Here is a 24,253-nt window from a genome sequence, read left to right on the forward strand (position 1 = left end):
CTCCCCCATTTCCACATTCCTTATATTTACATCATACTTATGGTGAAGTCAACTGTTGTTGTTCTTGTTGGTAATGCAGGTATGTCTTCACAGTTAAACCCTGTATAATATTTCAGTTACATTTCATTTCATACAACTTTTTCTTTGCATTCTGTAAATAATACCCACATTTTGTTTCTTCTATTTAGTATGCATCCATCATTACCATATTATGAAGCTTTCCATGGGAAGTGTTAAAAGTCACTCTCTAAAACATCAGATAACCCACCAGCTGAATCTCTTTCCTGAAGATATCCTTCATGGAGCCTCCTTCCAGCTTCAGCCTATCTTGGCTGCTCTTGAGGTCCAATGCACAGCTATCATCATGGAGTTTTGTTTCACTAACATCCTGGAATTTCCTTCCATATTCTCTATATACAATCTCCTATTTTTAAAATTAGTTATGGTAGAACATATATAAAAGGAGTGTAGTAGTGTGTTGAGAAAGGGAACATGGCAGATGAAATCTGGAAATCTTACAGATCTAAAAATGTCTTCCTTCTTCTCTAACTATCAAACTTAAGAAAGTCTGGCTGTGTAGAAAGCTGTAGTTTGAAAATAGTTTTCTTCAGAATTTCAGAAGCTCTACTCAATTTTCTTCTAGCTTCCTGATTTCTTTTCTTTTTTTCATCATTTGATTCCTGATTTCTATTTATAAGACCTGTGCCATTTTGATTCCTAATTCTTTATATGTGATTTTAGAAAAATAGAAAAACTCATTGGAAATGTTTAAGATCTTCACTTTTCTCCTAGTGTTTTGAATTGCATGTTGATATGTTTCGGTGTGGATCTTGTTTACTCCATGTTCTAGACACTTGGTGGACCCTTTTTAATTGAAAACATATGTCCAATTATGACAGAAATTTGTGTTAATTTTTTAGAAAATAACGTCTTCATCTCTATTTCCTCTTTTTGGAATTCCATTCAAATGCTAAGTTTGCTAGACCAATTATCTAATTTTCATACCTTCTCTTTCTTGTTTCAGTTCTTTGATTGTTAAATTTCATTTTACTCTCCTAAGATTTCTTCAACTTTACCCTTCATCTCTTTTATTGATTTTTATGTTATTACTTTTAATATTCTAAGAGTTCATTGATGTTTTCTGAAAATTCTTTGTTTCTATTTTCCTGTTCCTGTTATGTAAATGCAGTATTTCCCTTTTTTCCTGAGAATACTAATTTAAAAATCAACAACTGTGTTTTATTTTGTAGTTTGGCTCTTTGAAGTAGCCCTGTTTCCTGAATTCTTTTTCCCATTTCTTTTTCTTGGTTTCTCTGTTTTATTTTTTAGAAGATTGTCTCAAATGTTTGGTTATCTGGTATACTCACATCTAGGAATCACTTATAAAAGCTTATTGGTAGCTGTGTTGATCAACTATAGGCTTCACTGTGGGTAAATTAGCTGGGTTATTTCATCAAGGACCCTACTTGTCAGGATCCATAGCCTTTTCTCCGGAGTTCATCAGTGTTCCTAGACAGGAATTCTCCAAAATTCTGCCAGAAAGGCATTCTCAGAACCAAGTGTGAGAAGGGCTTATGATGAGTATGTAAACTTTCACTTAATAACCCTGATTTAAGAGTATGTTGTCTCTTGTTTTTGATGACTACAGGTTTCTTAGTTCAAAGTTTCTCTAGTTCAATATCTCACAAAAATAAAATTTTGTGTCTTCCATAGGAATTTGACTAGGAGGTTGGTGGGCAATGTGAGATAGGTAGGCATTAAATTCTGTGAAATGTAGAAGGAGATCTGGTTATGGAACTCTTCTTATATGGACTTTGAACCGATTCTTTTGTTTTTAGACTAAATTACACTGTAAAAGCTAAGTGGTATCCCCAACTTCTGAGCTTTTTGAGAATTCTGTAACATATGTTACATGCCTAGTTCTGTCCTCCATACTGACCGCTTTGATTCAAGTTTTCTTTAGTATGCTAAACAGTGGTTGTTCCCTGATCTGAGTCTTTTCCTTCAAAATTGTTTTTCTGTCATCTCCTTACCCATTCCCTCTATCCTTGTTGATATGTTTTGTTGATGTTGTTATTATTGTGGTTTTACTCCTTTACTGTAGTTTTAGTATAGTTTCAGGAAGAAGACAAAGAGAATGTGTATGTTTTAAAACAGCAGGTTTAAGTAGAACTAATTCTACATGTTTGTTTAATATACAGCTTTTAGTATTCAGACCCTCAGAAGCAATTTCCCAGCAAAAGAAGAATTGTAATTGATTAGCTTTTGGTCAGAAATATGTGTATAAATGAGTAGGTCAGATTTTACAAAAAAAAAAAAAAGTTATGCGGTTATGAAATCAGCTTGTTTATAAATATACTTTTTAAAGAATTATACTTCATAAAGCATCTTGGAATGTTTTTATAATTCTTAAAGATCAAAATGATACTCATAATAACCTGAGAAACATAGTTACATCTTCTCAAAATAACAACACAAAGCAAACCATATTCTTGGTTGAAATAGAAAAAAATACATTTGGTAGTTGTTTTATGAAAGCTACATGGTCCAATTTTTCTACTATAAGAAATCTTAGAAAGTTATGTGGGAAGAAATTGTTAATTTATTTAATAAATCTTCCCAAATTGATCAAAATGCTAATGTAGAATCACAAATATTTCAAAATATTTATCTAATAAAAATCACCTCATTTTAGATCAATCAGTACTGTAGCAGGCTCCTCTTCTGAAAATGAATTTTCCTCACCAAAATAATGAGGAATTAGCACTAAACTTTATTTTAGGTAGGTATTAGCTAAAAAGTCAAGAAACTTATGATCAGAATATGGGATTTAATGAAAGATATACGTTTTCACTATTAAAAAATCTCTCCAGAGTTACTGATGGCTATAAAATTAATAGTTTTATGGGGCACTTTTAAAAGACCATGTATCACAAGGGATTCAAGGCTAAATTCTAATACCATTTACTAGAATTTCTGTTAATTCCAAGCCATAGTCTGCCTCAGCTTGTTGTTGCAAATATGATCCTTACCCGCAGATTTTTTTTTTGTATTTTGTATTCTATACCCATTGTGTGTTCCAAGTTCTACCAACATTGATGAACCAGTTTAGAAAAAAGAGAAATAGAAATCTACAGTGCAGTCAATGAATCTAAAACTATGGCTTCAAACATAAAAAGAATAGTCCTATTGTTTTAACATCTCCAAAAATAGCTAACGCATAAATAAGTACCTGAAATAAAGCTGCTCACTTGTTTATGATTTATAAAAATGAGTATCTACTGAGTAAACCTGTCCAGCTTCAAATCAAAATCCTAAGTAACAGACGAATCTTTAGACTATAATCCAATTTTAGACCTCAAGGTTGCCAGGTTTTTAAAACTCAACACTAATATGCTAGTCATGTTCCTATTGACAATGACAGGACAGGTTTTAAATTATAAAGATTCATGTAGAGAAAACATACTTGAGTTTAAAAGCTGTGTTTTTCAGTCAAGGTTACTTTTGGAACACATGGATTCCCAAAAAGGCCTAGCTGTCTCTATTGTAAAGTGTTCTTATCAGTCAAAACATGTTTGAAAATTTACTATTTAAAGGAATTTATTTACCCCAAGCTTTCAAAATAGGCGTAACTACTTAAAACCCATGTCTTGATCACCATAAGATCTCTGGAGCTGAAGGTAAGGCATTCCCAGGAAAATTTCTATTAGTGAAATGCCAAATTTATTCATAGAGTCCATAATTTAATACATGTCATTCTCTCAAATAATTTCAGACAACTTTCTAATAAATCTTTGCCATCAAAAACATCCTGAAAGCAGTACTTCACTATGGTATGTACCACAGTGACATTTCACTTAACACAGAACAAAGTGTTTGCCAAGTTCAGGTTGTATGGAAGAAATCCCAACAAAGGCAAAAGGAGAATACAACAGAGCTGATGCCTTCAAGCATGGCTACTTGGAAGGTGACACAGACCTTAGAAGACCAACAGGACTTGGGAAAACCAGAGGGAGTGGCACTGCTCATCAGTTCCACCCAAGTGTGCAACGTGAACTAAGATACTGAGGCACCACTGAATCTGGACAGCAAGAGATGTGAACAAATAGAAAGAGTGGGAATAGTGCAGAATAGTACCTAAAAGGCTTTGTAGTAAGAGGACAAGAGAGGACTATTTTTAAGTCTTTAAAAACATCACTTCCTTCTTTGTATTAGATTTTTAAGCCAGCAACACAATATTGTTATTGCCAAACTTACTGTAGTGGCAATGCATGTCCCAATCTCTTATTCAAAACCTTAGGGGGATGTTCTCCAGAATATTTCAGATTTTAGGAAGATAATACAGTACATATTACTATGCATTATACAGTACACTCGGCAGGCTCTGTGGCAATACTGTATAATGAAAAACGTTATTTCTGGGGCAAAACATGATTATTCATACAAATTAGGGTAAATAAAGACCAGAAAGTCTTTTCTACTTTTGTATTCAAGTCATTTCTGGTTAGATGTTGCCATCAAACTGGTTCACATCAGGTTTTGCTGAGAAAAGTTACCAATAAAATAAAACAAAACACACCCATTCAATCTTCAGAACTTTTCACATTTTAGACTTGTGTCCAAGGAATGGAAGTGTATTTTAAAACTTCAGGATCAAAATTGTAACAAAAAAGCACAGATGTATACTTTGAAAAGATATGTTCTATAAGTATTTAATTCATTTATATTAAACTTAGTGTCATTTAAAATTATATACGAACAAAAATACTAAACGTAGTATTTTTTTATAAAGTATATGTTACTGAAAATATTTGTTCAGGGTGGGAGGGCCAGTGGCCATACTGTTGGGAAGCATGTGGGAAAGGCCAGTAAGGACAGGGGACGAGCAGCACGTGGGATACAGGTGCCTGAGTTACGCCAGGGGTGTCCAAGGGATCAGGAAATGCTAGAGAGAACGGGGCATGGGTGTCTTCTCTCTCATCCCTTCTAGGGACAGTGCAAGCACCTGAATGTGGAAGATGAATCCCAAATGCAGCCTTGTCACCCACTTCTCGGTCACACTGAATAATTAAATGAGATTAAGCACAGGATCTGATAAATAGATCATGTATAATTACAACTCCTTCCCTAACTGTGCAACACTTGCCCTGCACTGAAAGAAAAGAAAAAAGGGAAGAATGAAAGATAGGTAGTTAGAAAATCAGGAATTCCTCACTTGCTACTTACATCTGAATTACTTTAAAAATCCTTTTATTCTAATGGTAGAATTTTAACAAATAAAATGAAAGTTCTGATAATAAGACAACGGAGTGATAGGTACCTACGCACAAGACCGAACTGAATGTAGGCCCTTAATTCGTTTTGGTGTGGAAGAAAGTAAGGAGACCAAGAGGACTTTAAATGCATTTGCTAACAGCAAAAAAGTAGAAAAATGAGACCAGGAATGAAAATAAATCAACAGACACTTTTCAGGTGGCACAGCATCGCACTAGGTACTGATTACTTTCAACAGAGCTGGATCAAAACCAGAGTCTACACAAAGATTTTGGTCTTTCACAAGCCAGTTCAAATACCTTGCTCACATGATACGCATTTAAAAAAATGAGAATAGCTGAAATTACACATAGGTAAAATTGACAAAACCTGTTACAGTATGTATAGCATGATCCTTTTTTTATAGAAATATAAATATGCATTTACATACTTAATATAAAGGAAAGAAGTATATACATTCAACACTAACAGTCATTAGTGGGATTTTCAGTAATATTTACTGTTTTATTAATCTGGTTCTTAAGTGTTCTATAATTGATATATATTGTTCAATCATAAAAGTATTAAATTTTCTAATGGAGATTTTTCAGGAAATATGTTAATGAGCTATCATCACCTTATATACTTTTCATTCTCAACTAAATAGAATTCCATTGTTTGGAATATTTTTTCTCAATAGAGACAATAAAAAATAGATTTCAAGTTGTAGGGCAGAAAAAATGTGTAGTAGACTTAATTAGAGTTTTCTGGGAAATATACTTACAGTACACATCCACTCTGATTGACTTTATTGCTGGGGACCCCAAGCCATTCTCTGCTTTACAGTAATACCGGCCTCCTTGGTGTCGCTGAATATTTGTAATCCTCAAAGTCTCATTGAAGACACTTGAGTCTTGGAATCTGTCAGAGGCACTTCCTGCTGTTTTGGTCCACCTGATCTGAGCAAGCATCAACAAAGATTGTTACTTTAGGTTGGTTTTCTCACTGAAAAACTAAATATCAAATACTCATTTGAAGAGGTTGCTTTTAGAAGAACTACAAAGCCAATTTTGGCAAGTTATTGACAATTAAGAAGAAAAGTTTATACACATAATTGAATTATAAAATATTAAATGCAGTGTCATCATTGTGCAGTGAGTGTAATTCTAGTTCAATTGCACAGAGTTCATCAATAGTTTAATTAGTGTGAAGGATAATATAAAAATAATACAAAGAGAGTATATATATAAGTAGTACATTGGAAATATGAGTTTCTCTTTTTGTTGAGCACTTAGTGTTTTCTCTCATATTTTCTAAACCCTGCAAGGCACTTTTTATTTATTTAGTACAGGTCTACAGGCAGGCTCGCAATTTCTTTTTGGACATGCTTCAGTATTTTATTTAAATTTTTCTATTTGATTTGGATAATTTAAGCATATTACCACAATGGCTTATTGAGACTATGTGTAATTTTATACACCTGGTTGTTAAAACTGGTTTTTGTTTCTTTTTTATGCCTTTGCTTTAATAAGCCCACAAATGACTTGTCTGTTTTGGTAATTAGAATTCACTTTACATCAATAATTATTTTCAAAACATGTGCAAACTTTTCCAAAGAGAACATTTCTATTAAACTGCCAAAACACTCTGAATATCTAAAACATTCCATTATAAACAATACCATTCTTTTAAACACAGCTGTGTACAACAGACTTATTAGCTTTTACTAGAAATAAAGACTGGCATTCAACTCAAATTTTGTATATTTTAGCTTACAAAACCTGAACAAAAGCCACATGATGGTACAGTAAAGTGATACAAAATAGGAAAATTTGGGTTTATTTCTCTCGTTGTCCCTGATGTATAATATATTTTTGTTTGGTTGGTTTTTATATTCTGGTTGAAAAACTACTGATAGAAATCCTCTGGTCAAACGCAAATGAAGAAACATGGAAAAATGCAACTAGAGACTAGGTCATCAAAATTGAAATCTTATAATACTGCCATTATTTATACTATTTTCATATAATGTTAATTAAAATTTACAATCTAATTACATTAAACATATCTTTAAACAGTTCTCCAAAGCATTACAGTATAAGTATAACCACGTTTTCTCTTAATTGTGAATAAAATGAAAACGTTAGAGATTAATAAAATTCAGTAAATCACAAAGATATATATATGTTTATCCAAAAACTTTGTGCAGAAAATATACACAAAAAATAAATGGGATAATTCCTGATTTCCAGCAGTTTGTAAGCCGATTATTGATATGCTCATAAAAAGATAAAGTATAACAAAGACATTGGTCTGATGAGTACTATTTCCATGGGGAAATCTAAGATTCTATTTTAATTTAAATTTCAAAATCTACAGGTAACCAAATAAAGAAGATTTAAATAAACATATTAAATATTTTTGTTCTTGTATAGAGATATGTTAATTCTCTCTAAAATAGATATTTCTAACATACAAATGAAATACAATTCCAATTAAGATACCAAGTTTTCTTTGACTACCACAATATAGTACCAAAATTGCTTTTAAAAAGTATATATTTCAGAAAATAAAAAGTAAGTTCAAGATAAAAGATTTTTGGAAATGGCCCAGCACTTTCAGATAATAAAAATATGATATTAAGACAATAATTTAGTTGTATGGTACTGTTATAGTATGGGGAATTGGAGGAATTGTCCAGGAACAGGGTAGGGGGTGGGGGCAGGGGGAGAGAGAGCAAGAGTGTGTGTGTGCATGCGTGTGTGTGTGCATGCGTGTGTGTGTGTGTGTGTGTGTGTGTGTGAGAGAGAGAGAGAGACAGAGAGGGAGAGAGAGAAGGAGGGAGAATGAGAAGGAGAGGGGGAGAGAAACAGACAGAGACAGAAAAGAGAGAGCTAGAAAAGAAATTACTATATTGACTAGAAGTTATCAAACTTTTTCATCTCAGAGTACCTTTACACTATTAAAAATTATTAAGGACCCCAAATCCCTTTGTTTATTTGAATTACATCTATCCATAATTATTGTTTAGAAATTAAAACTGAGACAATGTTAAACTCTTTATTATTAACTCATTTTAAATTTTATTAATAAACTGATGACATTAACATAAGGAACATTGTTAATCAGGAAAATTCTTTTCAAAACAAAAAATTAATGAGTAAAATGAATGGCATTGTTTATAGTTCTGCAAATCTCTTCACTATCTGGTTTGGTAGAAAAGAGCTGGCCGGATAGTTGTATCAGCTTCTGCACGCAATCTGTGGCAAGATGTTATTTCGTTCGAAATATTTGTAGAGAAGTCTCACCTCATACTGATATCTGGTTGTAAAGGAAGGGGTATTACAATAGACTTTTTAGATAATTGTGGATGGTCTTCTCTGACACTACACTAAAACTTTTCAAGTGTTAGTTTCCTAACATTCGATTGCAAAATAGAATGGAAGCCATGTCAGTTTCCTTTTGGCACTGTTACACTAAAATCCATTGGTCTATCTTGCACTTTTAATGGATCTTTTGCTCATACATGATTTTGTAGCATCTTTTGAAAAATATGAATTCACTGAGTTATGCAGATCTTCCAAATGTTGACATATTTCACTGTATAATACAAATCACATATATTAATCTCATCAACAATCTTTTCAGAAGAGTCTTTCAGTGCTGGGATGCTGTCATGCTTATGTTGGCAGATTTTACAAAATTCTAATTTTTCTCTTAAAAATTAACATTTAATCATTAGTAAAAATATACCTAAGGTACCTCATTTGGGACCATAATTTCACTTCACTCATTTTTGAGAAAGTATCTGCTAAATACCCAAGTCTGAATAATCATTCTTTGTATAATAATCATCTTTTTAAGTAAAAACATATTCTATGAAAAAAGTGGCTAATTTACCACAAAACTCTATCACACAAGTCCTTTACCTTGAGAAAACCACTGTACTTTATTTAGTAAGTGGCAGAAATGCTTTATAGGTAACAATGTCAGAATTGAGGTTTAGTTTTCATAATGCATATATAATACAGTGCACTAAATGATGAATAAGCTAATGGATAAGAACATAAAATCAAGAGGAAGAAAAAGAACTACAAGCAGGCATTATGTTAGTAAAAAGATATCCAACCTCTATCATTTAAAAAATATAAATAAAAACATGAAAAACCAAATTTCATCTATCAAATAGCCACAAACACAGATAATATCTTGTATTGCTGAAGTTTCATAGTTGGGGTTGGAAAGGTCAACTGGTAGAACCTTCCTTTTTGGAGGAGAATCTTGTAAATTATGCCCCAAATGGAAACACACTCAGATCTTCGCTTAGCAATTATCTGGTAAAAAATTTACCTAACATTTGCACAAGAATTCAGAAGAATGTATGTATAATAGTACAACACTGGAAACAATGTAAGTGTCAAGGATACAGAAGTGGTTATAAAGTGATTGAACTCTAAAGTAGGACTGAATGTAACCACTGAAAGAATTAAAATAAAAATGTACTATTAAGTTAAAAAAGAAACCGAAGAGAATATTCTCATCTGTGTGAAAAGGGGTTATCTGTGTGTACGTATTTGTATATACATGCTAATATATTTATTAGAATACATGGAAATGCACAAATTTTAATGCTGATTAACTCTGGGTGGGGCTGGCAAAAGAAGAGGATAGTGAAAACATTCTTTTTTTTAAAATTCGTTATTTAAAAGTCTTATTTTACTATGAGCAAATACTCTATTATAAATAAATTTAAAAGAAAAAATACAAATCTGTAATCAAATATAGGAAATAGGAAAACTAGAAAAGATTAGAGAGAAGTGAAAATAATACTTATGGAAGGGTTTTTTGCCTCTACTTTTTAAAAACAATTACTAAAAGGAAATATTTCTGAGCTTTGGAAAGACTTAAGTTTACTCCTTGAGAGGGCTTACCAAGTTACATGTCTAATGAAAAAAACCCTAAACATACTTCTAAAAGCTGTGACCTCAAACTCTACAAAGAAAACTGTACAGGCTTCAGGCAGAAGGAACAAACTGTTATAATGTGTCAGAGCCTGCTCATGCCCTGATGTTGACTCTCTCCTTCTTCCACAGTAATTGAACCCCAAATTACTCATCAGGCACAAGGCCGCCCAAGAAAAAGACTACATTTCCCAGCAATCCATTCTGCTTGCCAGTGAATTTTAAGCATAAATGTCCTCATAAGGAAGCAGCACTCCACAGTTTGCTCATTTCAGCACATTTCTGCTGGTCTCATCTTGGACCATGAACTGTTGGAATGAAAGTGAAGCACAGAGAAACAATAGAACAGAAGAATCCAAATTTCTGATATCACAGAGTTGTGCCTACCTAACCTGAACTCTATAGTTCTGGACTTCTACATGGGAGAGAAATACATTTCTATCTTAGGTCTTACTGGAGGGGGCGGGGGTGATGGTTTCCTATGACTAAAAGCCAAATTTAATTCAAACTGATGAGCCTAGGGTGGTACTGAAGGTCAGCTGGTCTTCAGGATTCTCATCTCCAACACTGAAAGCTCTCGAAGACAGTGGAACAGCATCTGCATTTACTGGAAAAGGTGGGAGGAGGGCCTATATCCCAATAGCCAGCAGCCAATATCTGTTTCCTCTTAGTGTGAAAGAAAAACATACAGTGATATGCAAACATTCAGTCACCTCAGGGTTCAAGGAACCCCACCCGACAAAAATACTTGAGACAATATTCCAGCCACCCAAAAAATAAAATGGATCTGAAGCCTTGCATTTGGAGAAGAGAAAGAAAACCGTATGGTGGTGAGAAGTTAATATTAATATATGTTCATTTAAGGGTTACGTGTGGCTCACCTGGGTAGTATACAATTTAAGTTTACTAAAGTTTACTAAAACCAAAGGGACATACAATAAGGGGATTTGTAACATCCTAGCAAAACTTAGCAGTTTGCAGTGGGTGTAGGACACAAAGGGGAGATAAAATCCTTAACGGATCACGGGAATAAAAGGAAAGGGAAAGAGAAAAGTAAGCTGTCTAAAATCTTCAACTTTTGGAGGGTTGGAAGGGGGAAGAGTGTGTCTCTATGGGAGAAACAGTAGGTATTTTATTTACAAATACCAATAGAATCATAAAAGTCTGCTGAAAATAATAGAAAAATGGACAACTCCAGTAATGCAAGGAAAATGAGATAAAGGAAAGGAATAGAAAGGATAGAAATTTGATAAAATGAGCAAAAATGGAACAAAGGGAAAAGAGAAACATATAATTTTAAATAAAGAATATCCATAGAGTAAGATGGAAACAGTTGCATCAGTCATAGACTAAATGTGACTAAATTTAATTTGCCCATTACAAGAGTCTATTAGGCTGGATTTAAAAGTAACAACAAGTTATACACTATTTACCAAATATATATACATATATAATTATATATAATATATAATTATAATTGTATATAATAACTATATATAATGATATATAGTTATAAATATATTTTATGTATGTAAAATAACTGAATTTAAAAGTAACAAGTTTATTGCTATTTATCATATATATACATACACACACACACATATGTAAGCGTGTGTCTGTGCCTGTGTGTATATACATATATATAGTTAATATTGAAAAAGAACACAAGGACAAAGTGGTATCTGGAATGTGTAAACTATCAGAAGTGAATATACAGTAAGATTAAATTAATAGGAAGAAATTTATAATTTACAACACTAACAGGGAAAGAAAGTCATTACTATATGTAATGTTAAAAAGTATAACTGATGGAAAATACATTATTTTTAATTGGTATGCAGTCAAGTATGGAGCAGCTAAAATTATAAAACAAACAAAATTAGAAACAGAAGAATCTGAGAAACATGCAGTTGCAGTGGGAAATTCCAATACCTCTCTGAGAACTAGGCAGTTTCAGATAATATAATTTTTTGTATTAAGTTAAAAAAATAAATAAGACAAGGAGGAACTGAAAATATAACTAACATTTACGACTAATAAAAATATAGAATATCTTCCAGCCATACAATAATGGATTTTTTTCTCCTTATGCCCATTTAAACATTTACAAAATTGATCATGTACTTGGAAGCAAACAACAACCACCACTCTTATAATCACTAAAATTCTTTAATCACTTAAAAATTCAGAGGTAATACAGGCTATCATCTGGACTTAATTCAATACAGTTATAAATAAATAATCAAAAGACAAATGCATGGTTCAAAGGGAAAATTAAAAAGAAAACTGCTAACTGTCTAAAAATCAATGAATAGAAAACCATTTCATATACAATCCATGCATACAGCAAAAGGAGTACAAACAGGAAAATACAAACCTCAAGTACCTTCTGTATGAAGGAAGGAAGGAAGGAAGGAAAGAAGAAAGAAAAGAAAAGAAAAGAAAAGAAAAGAAAAGAAAAGAAAAGAAAGAGAACAAACTAGTACTCAACTAACTCACTTTAATTTAATGTAGGTTGCTGGGCTCCACCCTAGACTACTGATTGTTAATCAACAAAAGTAGAAACAATTCATCTTTATTTTTAATTCCCTCTCTTGAAGACTCTCCTGGGCTAGTCTGGCCTACGTATACAGAATGTCATTGGGGAAACAATAAAATAGACAAGAAGTACCATAGGAAGACTGTATGAATAATTCAACTCTGGATCCCAGCAATTAAATCAGTTCCATAGATGATTTATATGCATCTGTTAAATGAAAATAGAGGACTTAGGTTAAACTTGAAGGGTTGGTGGATATAATGGTGAGGATTAGATTCAGCTAACAGTAAGACAGACAAAATAACAGTGATTTAGACAAAGTAAAAGATTCTGTTGTGTTAAAGAAAAAAAAAAAATCTGGAGTGAGGCAGCCCAGTGCAAACTTAACGGCTCTGCTCAAGGACTCAGGCTTTTTAGAGGTGCCTTCCCCACCAAGTGCTGCTTCAGCTTAAGTTCCAAACAGCAGCTACAGACCCAGTTTTTACATCCCATTCCTAGCAGAAGGAAAGAGGGAAAGACAAAAAAAAAATGCCCGCTAGTTGTCTTTTACAGGAGGCTTTAGGATGTTGCTTCAGGACACTTCAGCTTGCCTCATATGGTTATAGACCCACCCCTAGCTACAAGGAAGGCTGGGAAATGTACTGTTTACCATGTACAGCACCTCCCTTCCAGCCTCCTGCTAAAATCTACTGGTTCAATAGCTCTGGAAAAAGAGAAGAGGCAATATTTGGGACAACTGGTAGTCCTACAATGAGGATAAAATATATCCAATATTCAGATATGCTGCATTATTAAATATGATTGTGTTTAAATCCTGTTACAACAATAATAAAAAATCATTTCCATACAAATAACATGAACAGCAAAAAAAGATACCAGAATTTATGAGATACTTTTTAATTGTTACACTCAACCTAAAAAAACAACTTGAAGATACTCCTAGGTGGCAGATCATAACATTTAGCTTACAGTTAACCCAACTCCTGACAGAGAATTTTATACTTTGCTTTTTGATATAACAATATTTCTGAAACAGCATTGCTTTTGTGTTGTCTTAAATGAAATCAGTGTTGACTGAAATAACTTAAGAAAATATTAAAAACCTGAAGCACAGATCAGATAGAGACCTGGCTGAATCCAAAAGAGTATATTGCATAGATCCTACGAACTCAATAAGGACTTAGCCCTTGATAATGCTCAGACTTCTAGGTTCTCCCCTGTAACTAACGTCTAGTAATTGAGGATTGTGAATTGAAGATACTGCCTATCAGTTGCCATGGAGTTAGGCTTTATAAACTCAGGTCAATCTGTAGAGACATATCTGAGCTTTGTCCCAGCATTGTTTGTACTCTGAAAGAGGATCCTTCATCAGTAAAAGAAAACCAGAGAAAAAGTAAGATAAACATCACCTGATCTTTTGTAATTATTAGGGTGATTTGCCACCAAAGTCTTTGGGAGCTAAACAAAGTATGTTTGGAAAGGTATAAAGGTATGATTTAAGTAAACAGTGCTGTTTACAGTTTTGGAAATAAAGGTTATCCTCTTATCCTGGACCAATATCAAAAAAAAAAAAAAAATAGAGAAAATATGTTCTTTTTGAATTACTTAATACAATAAGTAGAATTCACAGTGGCACAAGACAGGTTCAATTTTTAATAAACTGTATCAGTCTACCATAAATGATAGCAAAATGTCACACTTGTTTCTAAAGATAGTTTTATAAAAAAAGTTACCTGACAAAGCAACAAAATTTAACCTGAAAACTTGTATACTCTGCATAAAACACTGTATTTTTCTAGTATGCCCAGAGTATGAGATTATTACTACTACTAACATTACTAATATGACTACTACTAATAACACAATTTACAGCTTTAAAAGATTTCTACAAGTTAGACTTACTATCTGATATATGTCCACAGTGGGATAAGGAAGAATTTCTCAGTGTGCATAGTACAAATAAGAAGCTCAGAAATAAATAAAAAGAGAGTCTGAACATCAACCAGAAGTCTTCCCACCAGCCAAAGAAGGGAATGGTAAAGGAGAGGGAACCATCAAAGTAAATGCATTGGGAACAAAAGGAAATTGGTGAGGCGAGGGGGCATGGTTATTTCATTCTTAAAGCACAGAAGACTAAGTATTCTCATCCTTGTTTTGGCCATGGCTTTTTTTTTGAACCTAAACTTTGAAGAATTTACTCATCTCTTGTGGGAATAAACAGTGAGAGAAGCTAAATCAATTTTGTGCATATCTTTAACATCAAGCTTCCTATATGTATATGAGAACCACAACAGGACCTGCTAGCATTATTTCAAACCAAAGGTGACAGAAGAGGGTACATCTTGGTGCAAATGGTTATAAATACACGTTGAGGGTTTTTGTAGATTTCCTTGTTGAAGGATTTTCTTTCGTAGCATAACCAAGACATTAGTCATGGATTCCAAACAACCAGTAACAGGATGTTACTTCTTTAAAAGTTTACAAAGTTTTTATTTTGTCAGCCAATTGATTTTAATCTCATGACAAGCTTAAAAGGTAAGAATTTTTTTCTCCTATGTTACAGCTCCAGTTCTTCCATGACTGTGTAACTCTGTGCTCCTTCTGACCTGAAAGCTCTCCTCTTTTCTTTCACATTTTATCTATTTAACTCCCTCTGACCATCCAGAAATCATTTTATTGGAAAGCTTCCCGTCCCTCGTAAAGCTCTGTCTCATCCTGTGCTCTTTGCTGCCATAGCACCTTGCAGGTCCCTCTGTGGGAGTACTCACCGCGTGACAGAGATTAGCTGTTCGTACGCTGCCAGAGATCACTGGTGCTCTGCCCGATTCTGAGGCCCTTTGTGCTGCTTCTGTGTGCCTCCCTATGATGCCCTCTTGGCGCTATGGAGCCACTTTGTTCTCAGAGGCAGTCTTGGAAATGCTTCAGAATTCCGTCTCTATCCAGTGGCTCCCAGCCAATGACTGATTAGAGGGGATGTGAAAGCCCAGCTCCCTTGTTTCCCTTAGGACAGATTCTGAAGCATCATTTACACCCTAGAGCTCCTCTGCAGGATCAGGTTGAGGCTAATCTATTAAAATCACACTTGCTAGCTTCTCCTCTTTTTTGTCCTGCTTTCTTACTCTATTAACAGTTTCTCCAAAGAGCATTTCCCTAACAAATTACTAGCACTTGAATCCTCACCAAGTTCCATTGCTAAAAGACCAGACCTAACTCTTTTGCCTTTAATAAACTACAAGCCATTACAGCAAAGACTGTTCTTGATCTTGGGGTTTCCAGTCCGAAGCACCGAACCTAGGATATAGTAGTAATTAACAAAACCACTGTTGCTTGAATGGATTCCTAGCATGTAATTCTGCTGACCATGCAAACATAAATTAGACAAAATTCTATTCCACAAGGGACCCAAAATATAATAATGAATTTCAGCTGAGGTGTTGATCTTTTAATAAATATTTCGTCAAATGGAAGTTGAGTCTACTCATCCACTTTCATTTTGAAGTATACACAGAGATTTTATTTAAATTCTATATTTTAAAATAAATTTATATTAATATATCTAAATATTTTCCAATTCATCTTTATAAGCATAGAATTATACTTTGAATATGGATGGTTGAAGTTAGAGGAAGCTATCAAATGATACTTCTCTACCGTCAAATTTTAAATTGTTATTGAATTAGAAATTAGCAGTATTACACATGACAAAAATTAACTTTGATAAATGGAAAAAAATAATTTTATAAAGATAAATTCATTCAACAGAGCTGGCAATACTGGAGGAAAATAATATAAAAATAAAAACAGAAGAATAGGTGACGTGAGTTATGAATTAGTTTATCCGAAAACCACCCAAGTTTTAGAAAAGCCTGCTAAATGAATCAGCAGTGCAATACAGCTGGTATAAAAATATCAAATACAGTGCTAAATATAATCAAATATACTTGAAATGTAAAGATTTGACTTCATTTTTAATCATAATCTAAATATTTACATTACTACATTCCATATAAGCTATAGAAAAATAGGAAAAAGTGTAAAAGATATTCTGCAAGTTTTCCACAAGGTAACCGGAAAGAGATTTGTTTAGCTGCTTATTCACTGTCCACTCCTTCCTAGTGTCCTTTGCTGGCTCCTCTTCATCTCCCTGACCTCTGAATGGCTGACTGCCTTACAGCTTGATCCTCTTCCATCTACACTAACTGCCTTGGTCATCCCCTCAAGTACTTTAAATACCACTTACATGATGATAAGTCCTAACTTAATATTTGTTGGTTGGGCCTCTCTCCTGAACCTCAGCCTTCTAGCACCACCATCTGCCTTCCGTCTTCAATGTAACATCAGAAGTTGATCAAGATATGAACTCATAATCTCCTCCTCCCCCAAACCAGCTCTCACCATCTTTCCCACTTCAGTTAATGGCAACCCCATCCTTCCAGTATTTCAGACCCAAAACTTTGCAGTCACCTTGACGAAAAGAGAAGGCCAATAAAAACACAAAATCATATTATTAATCTTAGTGCCCAAAAATAGCACATCTGTGACAGATTTTTTTTTTAATGTGTTTTATGACTTGAGGAGTGGTGGCATAGTCATTTACTGAATTTTCATGTCTTTTCAGGGGTTCCCTAGACCGTACCTAGGTTTGATGGCTCACTAGGACTTAACCAGACTCATGATATGGTCGTACTCATAACTATGACATATTACAGTGAAGGGATACAAGCATAATTAACAAAAGGGACAGGTGCATGGGGTGAAGTTTGAAGGAAAAAAGAAACAAGCTTCCAAGAATCTCCTCCCCATGTTGTCACAAAGGGGGCACTTAATTCCCCCAGCATTAATTTATGACAACACTTGTGAAACATTCTACCAGGGAAGCTTACTAGAAGCTCAGTTTTTACTGAGGGCTGATTACATAGGCACTGTCTACCTTGCATATACCAAAATTCAGTCTGCAAAAGTAAAGCAAGCGTTCCACATCAATTGTACTGTTTGCAGAAGCAATTTAGGCACAACGAGCCACTCTAATCAGAGAGAGATGGTGCGACTCTTCCTGAAATCCAAATTCCCAGATGCCATCCAAGGACCAGCCTTTCAAACAGGCCGTTCTAAGCACAGTATTCTCAGGCCTGCCAGGTTAACTCTGCCTCCACACATGTACACCTTGTGGCAGAAGTATTGTGTAGGCCCTGTGAAGAAGCTCCTTACAAGAGAAGGGCCTAGACCATTTTATCCTTTTCCTTTTTCTTCCTTGCTGCCTGAAATTCAAATGTGATAGAAGGGACTCCAGGACCCATCTTTGATCATGAGCAAACTCCAAGGTAGAAGCATGCGCTAAGGATGGGTCCCTCCTGACACCATGAAGGCATCATACCATCTCTGTATTCTGGACATCTAGATTTATTTTCTAGACAGAATTGATGCTTACCTTGTTTAAGTGACTTTTATTTCTGCATTGAATAATTAGCAGCCAAGCACAATTTGTCATAAAAAATTAAATTAGACAAATATAAGAAATCCATTTTTAACATTTGCAGACCCTATAAATAAAAAATCTGCTCTGTTTTTCCAAATGGAAAATAATGAAAGTAATACCCTTGAAGAAACAACTAGAAGTACCCCCAAAATAAACTGCATGCATTGGAAATGTTATATTTAAAGCATCTAAAAGATCTGAGTGCCAGCTCATGAGAGAAATAAACCATTGGTTAAAAAATAAATGAAACATTAAACTGAGCCTTTACAACTTAACCATCTATATGTCATTTTTATGAAGAGGAAGCTGCTGTAATGGCATACAGTGTACTCCAAACACATTTTCTTTTGTGTAATTTGAGTGAATGAACACAGGAGAGTAGTCAAGTTTTGCTAGAGCATTTCTTCCAGAACTTTAAAAGGTTTATCTGATGTAAATTCAGCACTTTTCTATTTAATAATCAATATTTATTTTACCACAAATTTTAACAATTAAGGATTTTCTTATTTTTAATTGGTGCTACTGAACAGCTAGCTTTCCATCTTCTTCCCTATGGGTTTCTTATGGGACTTTTTCACCATCACTCTCCATCCTGTTGAAGGCAAAGCAGTAATTTCTTTAATGATTTTTATAATAGAATGTAATCTAAATTAAATACCAGTATTGCAGACACTGCAGAGTATTAGAAATGTAATAAAAAATAAATTGCTCTGCTCCACTCATTCCAAGACAGCACTTTACTAAAGCCATATTTAAATTTATTCATTAGATAACCAAATGAACTTTTGCCATTTGAGATACAAAAAAAAAACAAAAAACAAAAAACAAAAAACAAAACCCGCCAGCACACTAGTAGAAAAATGAGAATGTCTTTCGGCATGTAGGCTTGACAGAGATGTTTGTAATTATGGTATTCTGGTATTCTTCTAACAAACAAATTTAGCCAGATTGTGCCAAATAAATAATTCAGTAAACTTCTATTTCATGTTTTCTAATAATTTATCTAAAATACCAAAAAAGTTACATTAAATTGGCCTAAGAAAATATTTGAGAGCAAATTATCTGTCCTTCTGCATTTTTCTGGGCACCTGAAACTAGAAAGAGAAATTAACATCTCCAATTCTTATAGGTATATTTTCAATCTATGGTAAACACATTTTGCCCCTAAAATATTTGAGCAACTCCTAGAAAAACAAGAAAAAGAACAATAAGACATTTTATTGGCACCTTGCAAGATTCAGAGGTTCAAATGGTCTTTACTCACAGCTGTTGACTTGGAACTTAAATTCAATGCAAGAAAGCTATCAACAAGAAGACTTGTAAAACTAAACTGAGGTATCAAAAATAATACATTTATAAACTTATTTTAATGGATGTACTGGGGATTGAACCCAGGACCTTGTGCATGCTAGGCATGTGCTCTACCACTGAGCTATACCCTCCCCCTCAAAAATAACATAAATGAAAGACTACCATTTTAAATACCCATGCAAGTGGCCTAATTTCAGTGGTTACAGAATAACATTAATGGTATGTTAATCTCGAACATATCTGAAACATTTCAACCCACTAGAATAGTGTCACGGTAAAATGTTGTAAGAATTTATATTTAACTTGTTTCAATTTTGGAAAAAGCTTAGAAAGGGAAGATGTGGAAACTAATATTGTGTTAGATTCTACACTAGGCACTTTTGTGTCACTGTCTTCATAATAAACGTACAAGAAAATATGATTATCCTTGGTTTGCAGATGACTAAAGTGAGATTCATAAAGGTTAACTAACTTTCCTAAGGCCATACAATCAAGTAACAAGTGGTTCTAGGATTTTAACAGGCATCTGTATGACTCTGTGTTTCTACTAAAAATAGCCAGTATTTAATAAGAGCTTACTCTGGCAAACGCTTTATTATAATATCTCATTTAATCCTTGTGACAGTCATACCGAAGTACCTAATTGGTAGTACCCGTTTTATAGATTAGAAAACCGATGCCAAAGATAGTAAAATGATTTGCCCAAGGTCCTACAACTATATGCGGGAGTTAGGATGGCTCCATTCTATCTGAAATCAGTCTGTTTTCAGTCTTGGTCTGGTGTTACTAACAGAAACTCACTAAGGTGGCTTATTTCAAGTAGGCCAAAAAACTTTCTCCAAGAACAAGTGAAAATAAATGGTTGCTTTAACTCTTAATAAAGAGACAACACACCAAGTACCTTTACTGACCCATTGTAACATTTCTTGCACATACTTATATTTCTACCAGAATATTTTTCCCAATTGAAATGAAGAATAAAGCACAAAATTATTCTATAATTTTGGGGGTTGAATATTCCTGGGACAAGAAAAGAACTAAGAAAAGGAACTTGAGTCTGTATGCTGGGCAAAAAAGAGAGAAGATGAGGAATTTCAAAGTTAAAAGAGAAAAGTCTACAAAGAAGCCTGTCCTAAAACAAACAAAAAGAAATCGATAGAATATAATCTTCAACATTTCAGTAACTTCAAGAATTAAGTCTTCAATAGCAAATTAGAGATTTTTACTTTTATCCAAATATAGTGAAGGTCAAATTGTTTATGGAGAAAGATGGGTGGGAAATTGTCCCATCTAATTGTCTCCTATGACCATGGGATACAGTTCATGGGTTGCTTATCATCTCTTCCAACTTTTGACTAGGATGCCTTCTTATAATTCAGAGGCCAGAAAGCTAAAAACTACATTTACCAGACTCCTTTGCACTAAGGTTACAGACAGAATTTCAGTTTTATCAATAAGAATTCAAAAACAAATCAAGTGGGAAGAGAGATATTTTGTGAGAAATCAATCATAACTAAGTTACTTTTTTTTTTTTTTCTGTTAAGCCACTGGCTAGGAGAGCTACTTTGTGATTGACATAGAGGAAACAGTTCCCTTGGTGGGCAAATGCTGTGGTGTTATTCTGGAAGTCATTCCTGTAGGACCAGCCTTAGGGCCTTCTCCTGCTGCCCTTAAAATTAGTTCTGTAAGGAATTAATTACCTAGATTAATCCATTTATGCTTAAACTAACTAGAATAGATTCTGTTATCTGTAACTGAACCCTGACTGGCACATCCTCTTCCTCCTCACTCTTACCTGCTCTCAATCAGGTTCACCTTCAAAGCCAGGCCCAGCAGAGAAATGTCAGCACTACTCTGTCACCTCAGGGGCCTCCACCCTCCAAAAGCAGGCTCCTCTCCCTGGGACTACCTATGTTAGTATCTGCTAGGGATTAAAATATTTATTCCACAAATATAAATGAACATAAAATCCAGCTGCCCAGTGGGATTGATACATTGACAGAAACTCTTGACTGCCCAAGTATTATCAATACGCAAGTTTAAATGGTGATGTTTTTCAATCCTATAATTTTAATGAGTGGAAAAGGAATGATAGAAAATAGGTTGGCTCTGGTAACTAAAGAGAGAAGTCATACCTTCGACAGAGTGTAAACAATCAGGAGTCATATTCTTCTAAACAGAAACATTATCAGAAGCTGCATGAAATATGCACAAGCTACTCTGCATGATTCATAAAGACTTTAGCGTGTCTTTATCATAAAAGTGCTACATCATCAGTATTTAAAATATCAGAGTATTTACATTTCAACGAATTATTTTATGAAGTTTAAAAATAAATGGTTTCTGTTTGAAAGTATATTATGTTACAAGCTCATCTATCTGTGTAAAGTTAACACCAACATCTACACAAAAACTCATGAATACTTAGTGTTATCCTGACATATGTGAAGATTTATCTCACAATATTTAGAATCAACTGCATATGAAAAACTAAACTATATTTCAGGTAAAATATAACTGAAATACTTATTATAAAATTGATTCATCACAATATATGTCAAAAATACGTTTCCAATAAGTTTGTTCACCTCCCCAACTTAGCTTTCAAGCCAGCAACTTAGTTTTCGAGCCAGCAAATGTGAGGAAATATATTTAATTTGAATCAGTGTATTGCCCTTACTTTTAAAGGAAAAATGTCTGACCTCTCACTTTCAGTCCTCAATTTATTAAGTCCATCTCATAGTTTCAATATTCTTCACATAACATGTGATATGAGTTCATCTAAGGTGTAGGATGTGAGGTGGGGCCTTAAAGGAAGGATGGCAGGTGCAGAAAATAATTGGGAGATTGCCAGTCACATAGTACAAACGATGACAGGCTGCTCTACACAAACCATAGCTTTATACAAACTGTGCTTTATACAAACCATGGGAAAACTACACTTCCTTAAAGCTTACTAAAAGACCCATACAATGTTCCTTATCCAAGAGTCAGACTATCGATCCAACAGAATACATGACTTTTAGTTCAGACACACATTAAGAAACTTCTAAGAACATCTCGCTCCCACCCCTAGGGTTTGGAAGGAATTCACATCTTTGTAAAACCATGAAGTAAGGCCCATACCAATGGATCTCACCAATAGTCCTATACTTTGAGTTCAATTCCTTTAGGAAAATAAGTGACACAGATGAAAGTAGTTCAGCTTATTTTCTGCTGAGGTATGAAGGGTGACCCCTAAAATGTTTTATCTACCTGGCTGGTTCAAATTAAAACCAGTACACACAGCATTATAAAATATCTTATATAAGTATCTCATTTTCTTTTTACTATTTTATACGTAGATACCAAAACCAAAATCACATAGGATATGACAGAGATACAATAACCAGCCTCTCATAATGACTGAATAATGCCCAAATAATATGTATGTGTATAAATACTTACATATGACATAAGTATATATTCAATACATAAATTTGTTTATAGTCTATGTATTTTATATAAATGCATATTTACATTTTATGTTATATATGAAATTATATGAAAGTACAATCAAAAGTCCTCTAATATTGTAGTGAAAACATACAAAAATAACATGAGGCATAGGCACTATTTCTCAACTATCAATTAAGGTTTAGACACATCTGAAACTTCAGTTTTATCATCAGTTGTTTTCATATATTGTATCTCTTTAGTAAAGAAAATTACAAATACCTAAATTCTAATCATCCCAAATGTTCATCTACCAATGCTGCTTCTATGCCTGATGCCAAGAAGCCCTAGGATATCAAATATGCTCAAATAGTCAGTGCTTTCTGGTATGGTACATGTTGAGGATACAAAATCAAAAGGAGACAAATGTATGTTGAACTTATCAGATAATAGGAATCCATGCAATCCAAGATGTTACTATGACACTTTATGAAAAGGATTTTTGACTCTTTTAAAAAATTTATATATTCACTATTTTAAGTAAGATGCAATCTTACTGTCTCACTGTAAAATTAACACAGTTCACATCAAAATTCTAATAGAAAATGCTAGAGTTCACGGTAAACTATTTTCAATAAATACATATTTTTATGTTTCCCTGACAATTTTTGGTTAAAGTATTTATTTGATTTTGTGACTTCAGTCAATTGCTGTATATTTATATAGGTAACATAATTGTCTCTAATTAAGAAATTAGTGTTCATATGTGTAATCATTTGAACATGCAATTATGATATCTAATGATGTAATTATAGAATATATTTAAAGGATCAAAATTTTCATTATCTTATTGGTTTTAAAAGAGTACATGATATTTATTAAGTACCTAAAAGAGAAAAGTTTCAAGCATCACTTACAATACTGACTTTCAAATTGCTTACTTTTCAAAGTTAACTACTTTTAGATTTTAGAGGGAAATAAAGAGAAGATAATGATATAAGTCTTATGTATCCATTTCAGGCCACAGAATAATTTCTGCATTATTACATACTAGGACATGCCAAAATGCCTATTAGTGAAATCTCAGCATTCTTTGATTCACTCATTCAATGTATACATTGATGATGTATTTATTACTTGTAAGTTTGACCAGGGAAATTTTTTTTTATTATTCCTGGAATGACCATGGAAAAAAAAGATTCTATGACTTCTGAAAGAGGATTTTTTGTTTTGTTATTTCTTTCAGAACAAATCATAGAAAGAATAATATGAACAACT

At 33.6% G+C, this 24,253-nt stretch overlaps 1 protein-coding gene and 1 long non-coding RNA gene across 3 annotated transcripts in view; one reads left to right on the forward strand and one right to left on the reverse strand.

Annotated features, from left to right (window-relative positions):
* Window positions 1–24,253, reverse strand: part of MDGA2 (MAM domain containing glycosylphosphatidylinositol anchor 2) — a 690,959-nt gene that overhangs the window by 311,794 nt on the left and 354,912 nt on the right. Inside the window, exons 1-2 of one of the 2 annotated variants that reach the window (XM_014563340.2) lie at window positions 15,522–15,618; window positions 6,038–6,212 (exon numbers count right to left, since the gene is read on the reverse strand). Coding sequence is in view for 1 of the 2 variants with exons in the window: in XM_006189475.3 (XP_006189537.2) it covers window positions 6,038–6,212 (175 nt within the window). In the remaining variant the exon portion in view is untranslated. Of the gene's footprint in view, window positions 1–6,037; window positions 6,213–15,521; window positions 15,619–24,253 lie in introns of those variants that run through there. The other variant, XM_006189475.3, reaches the window with a different exon arrangement.
* On the forward strand, window positions 797–23,192 carry LOC116664264. The gene is made up of 4 exons (XR_004320685.1): window positions 797–1,503; window positions 1,781–1,788; window positions 15,083–15,088; window positions 23,182–23,192. It is a non-coding gene; the product is annotated as an uncharacterized LOC116664264 (long non-coding RNA).

This window comes from Camelus ferus, chromosome 6 (assembly GCF_009834535.1).
Source record: "Camelus ferus isolate YT-003-E chromosome 6, BCGSAC_Cfer_1.0, whole genome shotgun sequence".
Lineage (NCBI taxonomy): Eukaryota > Metazoa > Chordata > Mammalia > Artiodactyla > Camelidae > Camelus > Camelus ferus.